Here is a 15,364-nt window from a genome sequence, read left to right on the forward strand (position 1 = left end):
ACTTGATGCTACCTATCATTTTTCTTGTTTGAATTGACCAGCCCATTGGCTCCCACTTCATGTAGCTATTTTTTGAACATTGTTCAAAAAATTTCTTGGTTTTCATGGGTTAAGAGGATTATCCCTTAAGTGACCTCTTTCTTTTATATTTGTTGCATCTTCTTTTGTTGTTGATTATCTTTTTACATGCTAATCTTTATATATATTGGGATGTGATTTGATTTCATATATATGGGATATTTCTTCACCTCTATATCTATTAAACTTGTCATAAGTTTCTTTGGGCTTATAACATAATCCACCACACCTTGACTATAGTAGGTGTGGCACGTAATGTTCCTTAAGCTTGGCCAAGCTTTTAAACTGTTGCATATAATCAAATCATATTAGCTACAAACTCTTAACAATTCTACCCCATAATGCATTATAGCTCCCTTTTCATCTTGAGACACTCTTTCTCGTGTTTGGCTCCCTTCTTCCTCTAACCGTAAATGATTGTCTCATATCCATCTCCATTACTAAGGCAAAGAAACTGGTTATTGGCTACTCTAGCATTAAAGTCTCCAATTAAGATGATTTCACCTTTGTGGTTGTATGTTGATATATGCTTTTTCAAGGCTACATAAGGGTCCTCTTTATCTAATTTTTTCTTATAGAATTTTGAACCATGAGGAACAAAGTAGCATGTTGCAAGATAGATTATGAGTTTTTTAACCTCTATTTTTATCCATATGTATTACTTATTAGATCTTCCTTTTCCGCATATAATTCTTTCCCAAGATTCTCTTACTAAGATTGTTACTCCTCCATGGCCCTTTCCACTTTCGGTTAGCTCATTCTATATTGATATCTTCATATATCCCTCAAAATTTGGAACCTTACATCCTTCATGCTCATGTGTCTCAAGGAGGACAATCACATCCATCCCCTCCGCTATGGGCCTCAAACCAAGCCCTCTCCTCCAAGGGTAACCTCTACAATTCTGGCTTATCATTGAAAGGTGTGCCCAAGGGGCCACACCTTCCAATTTACTATGTATTGTTTTGTTGATGAACTAGGTTTTCCCTCTATACATCCATGTTTCATTACCTGCACTTCTTCCTGCTACTACTTTTTCCCATTCCTTCCTTCTCTCTTCTAATTGTAAAGGGGTTAAATATCCATCTATGAAGAATTGTGTGCCTTTGAGAAACGTATTGTTCCTCCAAATTTTGTTCTTGTCCTCTATGTTTTTCAATGTTACTCTTAGATTTCTATTTCTGTCATCTTGTGACACTCTACCAACTCTACTTGCTTGATGAGTATGCCCTATCCACTCCAACTTATTTGCTAGAAAGTCTTTTATTAACCTATCGGTATGCTCACCTTCTCTGTAATCCTTCAAACATTTTATTATTATATTTGTTGCCTATCCTTCTAGTCTCTTTCTTCCCATATTTGCACTCTAATATGCTTCTCTATGAGTTCCTTTTTCGTTACTTGTGCCCACTATTTTGCCTCTTCTAGTTGCTTCTTTAGTTTAGCTTCTTTGATCTCTATGTTGCTATTGCTGATTGGAGCTCTTGTAGATGTCAAGTGTCTCTTTCATCTGCTGCTTTAGTAATAATCTATTTTAGTTCCTCCTTCATGGTCATAATTTCTTGCTGCCCTGTTTTCAAACTGGCTTGCAATTTGACGATTTCCTCTTTAAGAAATTTATTTTTCTTGAGTTATTTTATGATTGGTGTCCATGATCTCTTGACATTCGTTATACTTTAGCCATTCTGACGCTTCCAAACCTTCGAGTCTCCTCTTTAAACCCATTAATTCTTTAACGTACAAATCTAAGGACCAAGTTAAAGGAATTGGATTAGGGCTATATTGGTCCAACTTGCTTTCACCTTCCATCTCCTCCCCTATTTCTACATTTTGTTGCTTTGTTCCCTCAATGCACTTGAGTTGATGATCCTATTGGTATACTCTTTCAACCTGATTTTCAAGATTTTCATGATCCACTTGCATTTCCATCTTTTTTACTTGCTCTTGTTGCACCTTATGAACAACTGATGTTTGGTTGAAGCTTACTAGCCTTGGCAATATTGTGATAAAGTTAGCGTGCCCTAGCCACCTTAACCTCCAGGCTATATTGCTTGGCATAAACAAATGTAAGTCCTTCTCTTACATTTGCAACTTTGCCTTGTGCACAGGCATTAGATATTAAAATCCTTGCAAAGAAACTTGTGGTATACGACGCCAACCTGTCTATCTAAGACACACTTTCATGTTCCTTTCCATTCCTCTTCTCGCATCTTTCCTCAAGTTCTTCTAATGAGACAGTGTGCTCATCCTCTTTGTATTTTGAGATCCACCTCTTGCCCTGTGATGTTTCCACCATATTGTCTAAACTTTGATATTTATGGGTTTAAAGTTGTCGTCGCAAAACCCACCCCTGCAATTGTCAGAGTTCGTTTATTGTTATTAGTTTTGTTTTGTGTTGTGGTTGTCGAAGATTGAAATGATTTGAAGAAAATACATATAAACGAACCCAAATATTGACAAAATCCACCACTGGAGACAGAATATGTCAAGAACTTACCTATAATGCCCTTACACATTGTTTTGAGGTCCACCAAATCTATGTTATACCATGTTGGAGCCCACTCTGTCTAGCCCACAAGAAACCCTCAAATATTTTGGGACTGAAGCAATCTGTCAGTCCTTGTAAACCTACCTCAAATCTCCCTTGAAACTCCACTCGAAACCCTATTGTTTGTGGCCCTCTAAGGCCCTCACTTTTGAATCCATGTATGTATTGTTAGACCCACAAAGCTTTTAACCTTTTCGGGTTCTTGTGCTTTCTTCTGAAACTTCAAACAAAACCATCAACCATTAACTTAAGACAAAGACGATAGCCTTACGTCAACTCATGATGGATGCCAATCCAATATAAAGGAAAGTTTGTAGGAGCAAAGGCATCTAGAGCTTAAACTGTTATGAACTATTATGTTATCCTTGAATATTGAAGGAATACAATTTTATGAAGCTTTTCTTGGAATCAATTAATAATCAGAAAAAGCAAATGGTGACCTTTCAAGCTCTTTAATAAAAACACAAAGTGGACTCCGTAGAAATCCAAAATAAACATTATGAAAAGAAATTTTAATTTGGTATTAGTGACATGGTCTTGCAATATAACTCGTGGCTGGATGTCATGGACTGTAAGACAATGTTTGTGAGCTGATGTAGTAGGATTCATAAGTCATATGTCATGGTTTGCGAGATAATGTTTGTGAGTTGACTGCACACTACTTCTTGTCCATAATTTAGACCACAGTGTTAAGCAAGTGCCAAAAGCTTGTAGGTTTCCAAAGCGCCTTGAGAGCTTGTCCAAATACTCATCTACACTCAAGAAAGGATGCAGAAGTTTCTTGTGTTCTTTTGGGCCAAACAACTAACTAATTCAATAATTTTGTCATAACTCACTGCATTTTATGTTTACAAAATATTTTCCATTTCTATTATCAGAAGCATTTGAAGTCCAAGAATTTTGCATTAGTCTATTTCGGTAAAGACACTTATTGATCCCTTTGAAGAATCCAATTAAACAATGTCCTTATTGAAAGACATGAACAAATAAAATAACATTTTGCCAAATGAACTGCCACTGCCTAATAACCTCCAGTTTTAATTTGTTTGGTGTTTTTGATATTTATACAATTGTGGCCACAGTCTATGGCTAATTAAAGCAGAAGGGGGGCCAAAAAACCATTTGCAATGGACTTGATCATAATTTTACTTTTTCTTCACTAGCCATTGAGTTCAACTCTGATGAGACAGCATCATCTAAAAGCTTCCCTTGGTACACCATAAAATAGAATTTTTTATCAGACCTATAAGACGTAAAGGCAAATTTTATTATGTATTCATTCAACTGCAAAATTAGGCCAATAAAAATTAAAGCTATTAAGTTCTAGAGATAAATAACAAGCAAATAAAATCTCTCATCACTACCTAAAACCTATCATCCAGAAGAAGCGCCTTGCAAGAGGTGGAGGAAAGACAGCAAACCCAGCTGGTCCATCCATCTTTTTCACAGCCTGTGAAGGTGGAAAAGAATAAAAACATTATAAATGTTTAAAAGCATAGCAGAATAGCTTCTTGATAATCACTTTTCTATGCACCCATTTCATGATCTTGGAATAAACTATTCTGAACTGGATTTTTATTTCAAATCCAGACAAAGTTACAAAAGAGAATCCCCAGTAGGCTGATATCAATTATCTTTTAGAAAAAATGCAAATGTCAATTGACAGTTGAATTGTTCTTAGAAACGCAATATAATTTTAAACCATACTAGCAAGCAGACTGAAAGTGTGAGAATATGCCAGAAATCCATGAATTGAGGGACAAAAGGCAACCTTCAACTGAACTTGACATGATAAGTAACCTCGAGTAACTCGAATCAAGATATCCTGGAGACAGGAAATATTCAAACTTGTTTGTAGTAGTGTCTGTCTCAACATTTCCCTATAAAAACAAAAGAACTTTGAAAACTATTGGTGTTGGAAATAAGCCACACCCAGACCAACGATGGACTGGTCCAAGAAGGGCCAGTAGCTCAGTGGTAGAGCACTCCAGCAGCATATGGAAGGTCCTAGATTCGAGTCCTAGCTGGTCCATGTCTCAACATGGTATCAAAGCCAGGTCCAAGCTAGGAGCCCCAAGCACACGAGAGGTGTGGCTTAAGGGGGGGTGTTGGTGTTGGAAATAAGCCACACCCGGACCAACGATGGACTGGACCAAGAAGGGCCAGTAGCTCAGTGGTAGAGCACTCCAGCAGTGTATGGAAGGTCCTAGGTTCGAGTCCTAGCTGGTCCATGTCTCAACAAAAACAATAAATACAAGGAAGAGTGTGGCAATTTGTCCATGAATATAGTGCACCCAGAACAGTACCAGCTATATTAGGATTTCTCTATTACGTGTAAGATATACTTTGTGTTTGCACTATATGTTTAAGGGTCAAATGCAGTTATTAAATTTTTGGCTCACATCAATGCTTGGATATTGGCAGAAATCCATTGATGGGACACTAGCATATCAAACCTTCTATCTTTTTATAGAAAAGTCACTCCACAATCGCTGAAGAAGATTAAAAAACCAAGGCTATCCCCAACGGCTCGCGGCACTCCACTCTCCATTATAGATTAGATCTACGCAATCAGGGCAATTCCAATCTGATTACGAATACGAATAACATCACCTCGTCAACAGAGTAATGGTTTTTAATACATTAAAAAAATTAAAAATATCCAAACATAATGATCACTTCTATTTATGCTAATTTAAGCATCCTTCTTTGAGAGACAACTTTTGCTTCCAAACAAATTGCATGCTAGTGGTTATTTGGAACTAAGGAACACAAATTTTGCATGATAAGCTTAAGGAAATATAAATAAAAATATTTCTGTTGGCTGACTACCATGCAACAGAAAAGTTGTGTATAACAAATTGCCATTGCTAAACCTTGTCAGCTCAAGCTCACTTTCGTAGTCACTACTTGCTTTCTTAAGGATAAACATTAGCAGTACTTTTGCATGGCATGTTAAGAATGGTAATAAGCTTCCAATTTTAGCCATTTGAGTTTTAGATTTAGGTCAATATGAACTAAGTCACCACACATTTTTTTTATTAGTAATCCAAATAGTAGAGCTTCTTATAGATTTTTATTGACAAGCCATTATTTGGTCAAGAGGAATTCCAATTTTCAATAATCATTAACAACTGACTCTAGCTCTTCTACCACTATGCCCAAAAAAAGACCTTTCAAACCATATCACTTTTGCAAAATAACATGCTAAAAATGGTTTTAGCATTCCACCGAATAGCATCACAACTAATAGAAGCTAAGATAATATAAAAGTGACCGTGAAATATTTCCCTAATGTGTCTGTCATTAAAAAGATTAATAGATTATCCTAATCATCTCTAAGAGCTGGAATTCATTTCAATTTATATTTTCTCTTTATTCACTTAGAGAAAATTTTAAAGGGGCATTCCCTTCTTATCTAGACGACTTTGGCTCTATTCTATCACCTCTTACCTTATATTCTTGATGCGTTTGAAGTGAATTTCTAAATTACCAACTTTGTTCTATAATGTGAAAAAAACCTGCCCCAAGATCCTCTGGAAGTGGTGACTTACGAATCAATTTCTTTTACCTTGTTACGAGTCAAAAGATTTTGGTTATAGGTTGCCCATTTCAAAATCATCATCATCCCAAGAGATACTAGGGAACAATACTCGAGAATCCTAGATTGTTAAGACTTCAGATGTGTTACATGCAGACGCAATAAGAAACAATGATTCAAAGAAACATGTAATGAATGGCACTTGTGAAAGAGGAGAAATGGAACAGAAACTTTAATAACCTAATGCATTCTATACATGGCTTCCTCTCAAGGGTAACGTATGGCTATCCAGCTACAATGATTAGAACTAACATTCTAGATATTTCTGTTGACAAGCATTTTGTCCATAGTTCCATAGAGTTTCCTGATGGGGGGACACTGGGACGTGGGGACAGGTTTTGGGGATGGGGGGACCAAGGGCCTAAATTTGGGGACGGTGGGGGGATGACAGCGGAGCGGCGGTGGTGGGGAGCTACTCTGATATACAAATTGAGGTGAATTGAAATCTTCAAGGCAAAATCTGCAATATAACGTCTCCGTGAGTGCTCCATGAAAGACAAACTAGTTTTCACAAAGTTAAAGGTTGCAATTAGTATGTAATGAAATATTCCATATAATAATTGACCTAGTGGCATCCCTAGCAGAGGTGGCAGAGGTGGCAGAGGTGTGGGGGGACGCTTCCCCCAAGTCCCCTGTCTCAAAAACGGCCCCCTATCGAAGACCCGGGTACTTTTGGGGGCGACACATTGTAGATGTTTTTGTCATTGATGAGTTTTCAGCAATGTTTCTAGTGGCCTGTTGTGTGGCAAATTGGCGAGACTGGAGTTTTGTTCTGTGTGTGTGGAAGCTTTTTGAATGTCATTGTGTTCCAGGTGGCTGCCATTTCATATACCAGTGTGTTTGTTTGATTGGTTGCACTCCAATTCAGATTCAATCCTACATTATGCAGTATATGCTGAGTCTGTAGAGGTGTTCAGTATACAAGCTTGCTTAGCTGGGCGATTTGCTTTTGCCAAGTAATTTTATTTTGATCAGATTCTTAACAGTGAATCTGGGTGATGTACTTTTGCCAAGAGTTTTAACTTTGTTCAGATTCCTAACAGTGAATATGCTCTCTATTGCTGTGTCGTTTTCTTAAGCTCATTTTCCTGCTATTGCCACATGTTTGGGATGTCGATAGTTTTATCAGATCTCTGAAAACCTATACTTGCTCTGCTCAGAAACAAATTTCAGGAGGATTGCAGTAAGTATGAACACCTGCAAGTTGCGAGTTTGTCAGATGCTGCGAGATATTCCTCTTTGGGCTGCCGATTCATATTCTGGGAGTTACGTGTTTGTCATTGAAGCCAGCATTGCCGATTCATATTCTGGGAGTTACGTGTTTGTCAGTGAAGCCAGCATGCGTTCTTTGATGCCGTTATTCTGCACTGAGGATGTGAGGCGACTGTTTAGTTGATTTTTTTGGATACTTCTTGAAACGTTTTTCTTAGTGTTCTGTTATTTCTCAGAAATCTAATATTTTTTTATATACAGAATCGTGTGAATGGTTAGCCACTTTTTTTGAAAAACGGAAGTATTCTGAGTATTGTGTTTAAAAAACAATGGATACTGACTTCAAATATATAGAGCAGTTTCTTTTCTGGGGGAGTCTTTTGATTAAAAAATGAGTGCAGCTGTTATTGTTTTGAAGAGTTATGTGGTGAACGCTAAAAATATGGCATAAATCTTGATTTTTTTAATCGATGACAGAATGTTGTGAGCAGATTTTGAAGATGAAATATTTATAGAAAGATTGCTCTGATCAATTTTTATGAGTTCCTTGAATCAGATAATGGAGTTTTGATTTTAAAAAGGGAAGTTCAATACTTACAGGAGGTTTTTTTTACATGGTCTGAAACACTGAATGTGGTCTGTGCTGAAGACAATATCAATGTTACTACGAAACAGGTTTGAGGAAGTAGAAAGAAATAAGGAAAAAGTTTCTAGTTTGCTGCTTCCAGACTTTGCAAAAGTTTTACACGGTCAGATATGAACAAGTTTTTGTAATGTGAACATTGTGAAGTCTAATAAAGTTTTAAGAGGAGTTGTAAATTTTATGTGTTTTAGATTGGTTTCTTCCTTTTAGGTTGGAGCCTCTGTATTTCTTTCTGAGTTGAAGCTCTTCTTGAGGTTGGTGCCTCAGTTGTTCTGTGTTGGGAGTTGGTGCTCTTGTTTGTAATTGGGTTGGTTCCCATTTTAATGAAAGATTTCAAAGCCGTGGTTGTTTACCCGAAAGGGTTTTCCACGTGATAATTTTTGTGTTCTTTTGATCTTTATGTGCTTAACTCCTGTCTTTTGTAAAAATTCTGCAAAATTTGTAAACTACTGATTCACCCCCCTGCCCCTCTCTCAGTAGTTTTCGTTTGGTTTTCAATATCCCTGTGGATCACTGAAATTTTTGTCACATTTGCCAACTCAGATGAAATACTGAGGCATCTCACCTCTCTTGAAAGAAAATCAAATTCCAAGATGGAAAATGACTACTCTAAGGTCCTTGATAGCCAAGTCTTGGCCTGTGAGATGACTCACTTGTTCATTGTGTTTTGCTACTAACACACAAAGGGGCTTATGCGAATGTCCACTGGAATCCTGAAAATGGGTTAGATCTGAAGTTGTTTTCTGATCTTATGACATTGAACAGACCTCCTAGCACTAATTAGCAAATGCTTTTACTACTGGAAACAATCTTGTTCATCAGATATTTAGTGTGATGATGCTAGTTCCCAAATTAACTAGAGGTTCTAAAAAAATAACAAAATGAATTAGAGGAAGAGAGGGGTTAGAGAGAATCATAAGTTTGAACTCCCACTGCAACATCTAAATGCGTAAGTAGACAAATTTGAAATTAACTATCTCTTGCTCAACCAAATAATTTGCAATATCATAAGAGATGTGCAATCTTGAAAGGAAATTTAGATCATTAAATAAGAGCCATTAAACACCCAATTCTGGCATAGTTTAACTGAATAATCCATGAAATGAAAGGCAAAAGTGCTTAGACTAACCACACAAACTTACAATCACCAAGTAGTACGTGGAATGAACATGAGAGTCATCCAATACTCATCACATGCAAACATCCACAATAGGCAATTCCCCTAAATGCAGCTGGAAAACATGAAATAAAACATAATATATTTGGCCATATAAATGTCCATTAAACTGAACAAATTTTAACCAGCCAGTTGGAAGACATGAAATGAAACAATATGTAAGGTACAATATCCTACTGTCTTTGTTTCTCAACAAATTCCATCTATAGTTTGGAATGAAATTTCAAACCCTTAGATTGAAACAGAATATCAAACCCTTGGTTCAAACAAATGGCATTCAACCCTTTACAAAGAGAAATGTGGTCCCTTAATAGAGGAAGACAACATCCTCAATAAGATCTAATAGTCCAGATCAATCTTCATCATAAATGGCACAGATCTGCAAGGTACAAAAATGGTAGATGACTCTGGCAAGGCAGCATGCTAGGCATAGAATAATCCCACAAAATCTGCACACTAGAGCTTGGAGAAGCATGAAAATCACTTTGACATCTAAAAAACTCCATTGCATTAATGGTAAAATGGGTTTACTCTTCATTCTAGTGTGAATGCAAAATCCACATTTCATTATGTAGAAAATGCTATGTAACCTAAGGACACATCCTCAGACAAAATGGGGGCATCCCTGTTAGGAAATGTCCTGGGGACACGAGGACAGGTCAGAAAAATCTGAAATAATATTTCAATGTTGTATATTAATGACAAAGGAGACGAAGGTTCCTTATATAGAGATTACAAGAAGATCTTTCCATAAATTGAACAAAAAGGAAACTTCCTAAAACTAACTAAAGACGAAAGACAAAAGAAAGTTTCTAAATACCAACTAAGTGACTAAGATGACCATTATATCAATATTACAATATTATTTTAATACCCTCCCTTAACGGTCATCGTACTAACTACCCTACAGAAGACATAAATGCAGGTCTTTTGTTCACGAATGCATAGAAGGCTGCCCCCTTCTCTTCAAAACGCTCTGCGACATGAGCTTTGTAACATGCTAATCTTTTAAATGAAACATTTATTCAAAAATGTAACTTACTGAAACGAATATAGCTGTTAATAAATATAGCCATTAACATGATCATTGCAACTTAATATAAAAGGGAAGAGATTTTTTTATTTTTTTTAAAAGGAATAATTGAAAGTAAATACCTTGCTCTTAAACCGAACATAAACGTAAAATAAGAAAATAACTAAACGTTGCATTAAATGAAAGAGAGAGAGTTTCGAGAGTACATTTCATCTGATGCTAGCAATCTGAACTTCATATCTTTATCAAGATACCAGTGAGGAGGGAAAGTATCATCAGGGCGCTTTTCCGCCCAACCACAGACTTACTAGTCCCATGTGCCATATCCAACTAGATTGGCCCGACCCTTCGCAGGGAGGTAACGAAAATCTAGCTCATGCCATCTGAACTGGTGGATAATCCTACACAGATCCCTAGTCAGTCATACACTATAGGCCACCCCTAACTAGCACGACCTCTGACTGGATTGTGTAACTGGATTAACATATTGGTTGACACTTACAACACTAGCCTCACCTTGATTGAGGATTTCTAGTTTATAGAAAACTCGCTAAATCGTGAAATCAATTGTTTGTCGTCCTGCACGGTGGGTTTGAATTTCCGAAGATAACCAAACACTCATGTTTGTCTCTATGCTACTGCATTCTGACTCTCTAAGGCTCATTGGTTGTCATTTATGTTTGGACCCAACTTCACTTGTTGGTCGACAAACATGAAGTATCTTATACCATTAAGGTGTAACCTATCTTTGACAAAACCCTAGGTTAATTAAATATGGAGTTCATACTTGTGCTCTTGAACTAGCAACCTGCTCTCTCAAGAGTACAAGGATGAATCCAAGCTTAATGAATATGAAGAATTCACCATCCTTCTTTCATGAACCAAAGTTCTGCATAAATTTACCTGTCTTAAGTACAATAGTTGATTAGTTCGTATTTCCCACAGTCTCAATGTTGTTTACACGAGAGAAGTAGCCCATACTTGGCCTTTATTAACTGGCATCCGCCATTAAGTTACAATTGATTAACAAAAGATGCCCTTTTTACACATGAATCTCATACAGTCAGTTGTTCACCTTAGTCCAGCATGTTTGATTGTATCGGCCGGTACTCTACCCCATCCTGAGGTATACAACCTTACTTTATATTAGTTGAAAATTGTTCCTTCCTGATTTAATTGAAGCATGGTTTAAACCGGTAACTTACCTTAGAGAGGAAAAGATGTGATAGACCACAAACTGTTATCTCCCTAATCAACATTAGCTTCTATGTTTTGTGCATGTTATGAGCATTCGTGTTGCTACTATAATGTTTGGTGAAACTATTTATTTGTTTGAATGCCAACTGCATTAGGGAGGGGGAGGGGGGGCTGTGAAGCTATGTATCTCTATACATAGGACTATCAACATTAAGAGCGTTATAAGTTCCCTTGCCTATCAACCCCTATCTCACTGAGGTGATATTTACTAAAAATCTAAGTGCTCCCATAATTGTTATTTATGCCCAACCGCATTAATGAGCTCAAAAATACTATTCTAGTCAGTCGTTTCTAACCAAGTTGAAGATAACTTAACCATCTTGATTGACGCTCTGGTAAGAGGACCCCTTTTGCCCAAAGGTTTCCCAATAGCTACGATTACACTTGGAAGTGAAATCATAATTACTCCCTTCATGGCTGCAATTAAAGGACTCTAGGGCATAGGTCTAGAACAAGTGGGTTTTAATTTACAGTTGATCATATTTGCGCTCACATGGACACTTTTGGTCACATAATTATTTTACATTCTTCTCGTTATCAGCACTTATTCTCTTAAGGAGTTTATGCTATAAACTACTCGTTCATTTATCAAAGATTTGTATTGATACAACTAAATCCCTGGCATGGGAAAATAGGGGGCATAAGAGCCACCAGTTGTACGTCCAACTCATAAGTATGGAATATAACCATACCTGACATGTCTCTGTTGTCCTAGCATCTTGAGAGTACTCTCTCCATGGTGATGCTAGCTGCATCGGAAGTACAACAATACTCTTCTACCCACTGCCTTCCTAGGCTAGGGTATTGTTGTGACGTATTCACACATCGCCCCATTGTAAATGGGGACCCCTACTTTTTGCTTTCTGGGGTTTGCTTTCTAGGTCTTTTAGGGTTTGTCTGTTAGCCTCTGTATTTTGAGTGTCGCTAGGGGATCACTAGGATGGTAGGCTCTGCTTGAGCCAGGGGGAGTCAACAGGTGCTCCAGGTTAGGGTTCTTTGAAAGTCTTCCTTAGGACAAGGTTTTGTTCTTGTTGCTAATTGTGTCTTGTTTGAGTTTGAGGAGGTCAATGAGGCTTGGTGAGTGAGTATCATCTTTGGAGGTCTAAGTTAAGTCAAATTGGTGAGTGATGAAGTCTGGAATGTCATCCTGATCTTCAAATGTCCTGAAATTTGGCTAAGTCTACAATGTCATCCTAATCCTGAAATTTGACTAAGTCTGGAAAATTGAAGAATCCTCCAAAAACTAGATTTTGCATTATAATTCCTGGAGGTCCGAAACCACTCTCAAACATCCTGACAGTATATATGGAATATAACTTAAAGTATAAGAAAGAAGAAAGATATAAGGAAATATCACTTATACTTAAATGCCAAATTTCGCTCCTGACCCTTCCAAAGGGTCCAAGGCGAATTTCAATTTCGCTCCTAACCCTTCCAGAGGGTCTAGAGCGAATTCCTCTATAGGACATTCTACTTTGATCCAAACTTAGGACTAACTCATTCCCAGGCATTATTGAGGGAAAAACACTTATTTGGAGTGAAGAAATGTGAGAGATGAAGTCAAGATTTGAGCCTAAAAGAAATTTCGCTCCTGACCCTTCCAAAGGGTCCAGAGCGAAATTCTTAGAAGACACCTTTTTTCCTCCTTGTTTGCACTGAAAGCCTTATTCCTTGGTCATGGTGGGGGTAGATGGATATGTTCTTGCCTTAGGGAGTGACTAAAAGTAAAGGAGTGAAGGATTTTAGCCTAAAATAGAAATTTCGCTCCTGACCCTTCCAAAGGGTCCAAAGCGAAATTCTTCATAAGCCTCATTTGCTTCCTTGCTTAGACTACTAACCTTGTTCCTTGGCCGTATTTGGAAGGGAAATGATGTGTCTTTGCCTTTCCAAGTGATAGAATGTGAAGGAGTGAAGGATTTTTGACCAAGACAAGAATTTCGCTCCTGACCCTTCTAAAGGGTCCAGAGCGAAATTCATATGAGCCCCTTTTTTTTCTTCACAAAGACTTGAAGTGAATGCTAACTTGGACCGGAGGATGATCAGGAAGAGCCTAATGAGTTATATCCAAGCCAAAGAAAGGAGGAAGAAAGTGAAAATGAGCCTAGAAGGAGAATTTCGCTACTGAACCTTCCAAAGGGTCCAAAGCGAAATTTGTATTTCCTCTATTTTGCTCTTTAACTTGACCAAGTTTGGAACTTCTAAGGCATGGTTTGGAAGACTTGGATGCATATTTACCTTGGAGAGGAGGTTTGAGGCGATGAAATGATGGAAATCAACCTAGAAGGAGAATTTCACTCCTGACCCTTCCAAAGGGTCCAGAGCGAAATCCTCCATTTGACCTTCTTTTTTGCCTTAGGCCATAGAGTGACCTTGTCTAGAGCTAGTTTGATAGCGAATTGCCTTGATTAGGATGAAAGGAAGTTGAATTGATTGCATTTGAGGAAGAATTGGATGAATGAAGTGCAAGATCAACCTGGAAAGAGGATTTTGCTCCTGACCCTTCCAAAGGGTCCAGAGCGAAAATCCTTATAGCTCTTATTTTCTTCCTTGTTTTGGCTAGGCGTTGGCATGTTGGAGAGTGAATTGGTATTTTCTTGACTTGAGAGGTAGTTGGACGCTTTGAAAGATGAAGATTTTGCCTAAATCATGAATTTCACTCCTGACCCTTCCAAAGGGTCCACAGCAAAATTCTTTATTAACCTCATTTGCTTCCATGCTTGGGCTTCAAACCTTGTTCCTTGGGTGAAGAGTGATGGAATTTTACCTTGCAAATAAGATTGGGATTGAAAAGATGAAGAGTCAAGTCTAGAATGACAAATTCGCTCCAGACCCTTCCAAAGGGTCTAGAGCGAAATTTCACAAAACCACTCTTTTCCCTCAATTTTATGCCAAGTCTAGGGTGGTTCAAGGTGAATTAGGATTGGAAGTGTCCTTAGGTGTGACTTTGACTTGCTAGTGATTATCAAATTTGAAGGAATTGAGCCAAATCATGAATTTCTCTCTTGACTCTTCCAAAGGGTCCAGAGCGAAATTCCTAAAATCACCTATTTTCCCTTCAAAGTAAGTCAAATCCTTTGTTTTTATGGCTTGGATGGGTGTGAAGTGGCATGACCTTGCCTTTGAAGGTGGATGGAAGTGAGAGGAATGAAAGAATAAGCTCAAAATATGAATTTCACTCCTAACCCTTCCAAAGGGTCTAGAGCGAAATTCCTTAAAACTACCTTTTCCTTTCATTTTTATGCCAAGCTAAGCCTAGACCAAGGTGGGAGAAGTTGGGAGATGCCCCTAGGATTGCCCTTGAATGTCTTGTTGCCTCCAAAAATGAAGATTCTAAGCTTGGACAAGGATTTTGCTCCTGACCCTTCCAAAGGGTCCAAGGCGAAATCCATTATAGGTCTTGTCCCTGGCCATGGTTTTTAGCGAAATTCTCCTTTTTAGCCATATTGAGGTCTAGCAAGTGTTGTTATGTTCAGAGATAGATCCAAAGGTGAGAATCAAGTAAGAAAAAAGTGAGAGGAATGGAGTTGAGTGAGGGAAAACAAGCAAAGAGAGAAATTCGCTCCTGACCCTTCCAAAGGGTCCAGAGCGAAATTCTCCAAATCAACCATTTTCTCCTTGAGTGAAGCCAAAAAATTGATTCCTATGGCATGGTTGAAGGTGGAGAGAGGTATTCTTGCCTTGTTAGGTGAATTGAAGCGAAGGAAGTCAAGAAATAAGTCTAAAGCTTGAATTTCGCTCCTGACCCTTCCAAAGGGTCCAGAGCGAAATTCTCAATTTCACCTAACTTGCCCATAACCAAGGTCAGGATATGGATC

At 37.9% G+C, this 15,364-nt stretch overlaps 1 protein-coding gene across 4 annotated transcripts in view; it reads right to left on the reverse strand.

Annotated features, from left to right (window-relative positions):
* Window positions 1-3,505: 3,505 nt before the first annotated feature.
* The window catches only part of LOC131029041 (serotonin N-acetyltransferase 2, chloroplastic), a 153,264-nt gene continuing 141,405 nt past the window's right edge, over window positions 3,506-15,364 (reverse strand). For 2 of the 4 annotated variants that reach the window (XM_057959434.2, XM_057959439.2), the window contains exons 7-8: window positions 3,991-4,076; window positions 3,506-3,869 (exon numbers count right to left, since the gene is read on the reverse strand). In XM_057959434.2, the coding sequence (XP_057815417.2) occupies window positions 3,764-3,869; window positions 3,991-4,076 (192 nt within the window). In that variant the 3' untranslated portion in view covers window positions 3,506-3,763. The remainder of the gene's footprint in view (window positions 3,870-3,990; window positions 4,077-15,364) is intronic. The other 2 variants (XM_057959436.2, XM_057959435.2) reach the window with 2 other exon arrangements.

Source organism: Cryptomeria japonica, chromosome 2 (assembly GCF_030272615.1).
Source record: "Cryptomeria japonica chromosome 2, Sugi_1.0, whole genome shotgun sequence".
NCBI lineage: Eukaryota > Viridiplantae > Streptophyta > Pinopsida > Cupressales > Cupressaceae > Cryptomeria > Cryptomeria japonica.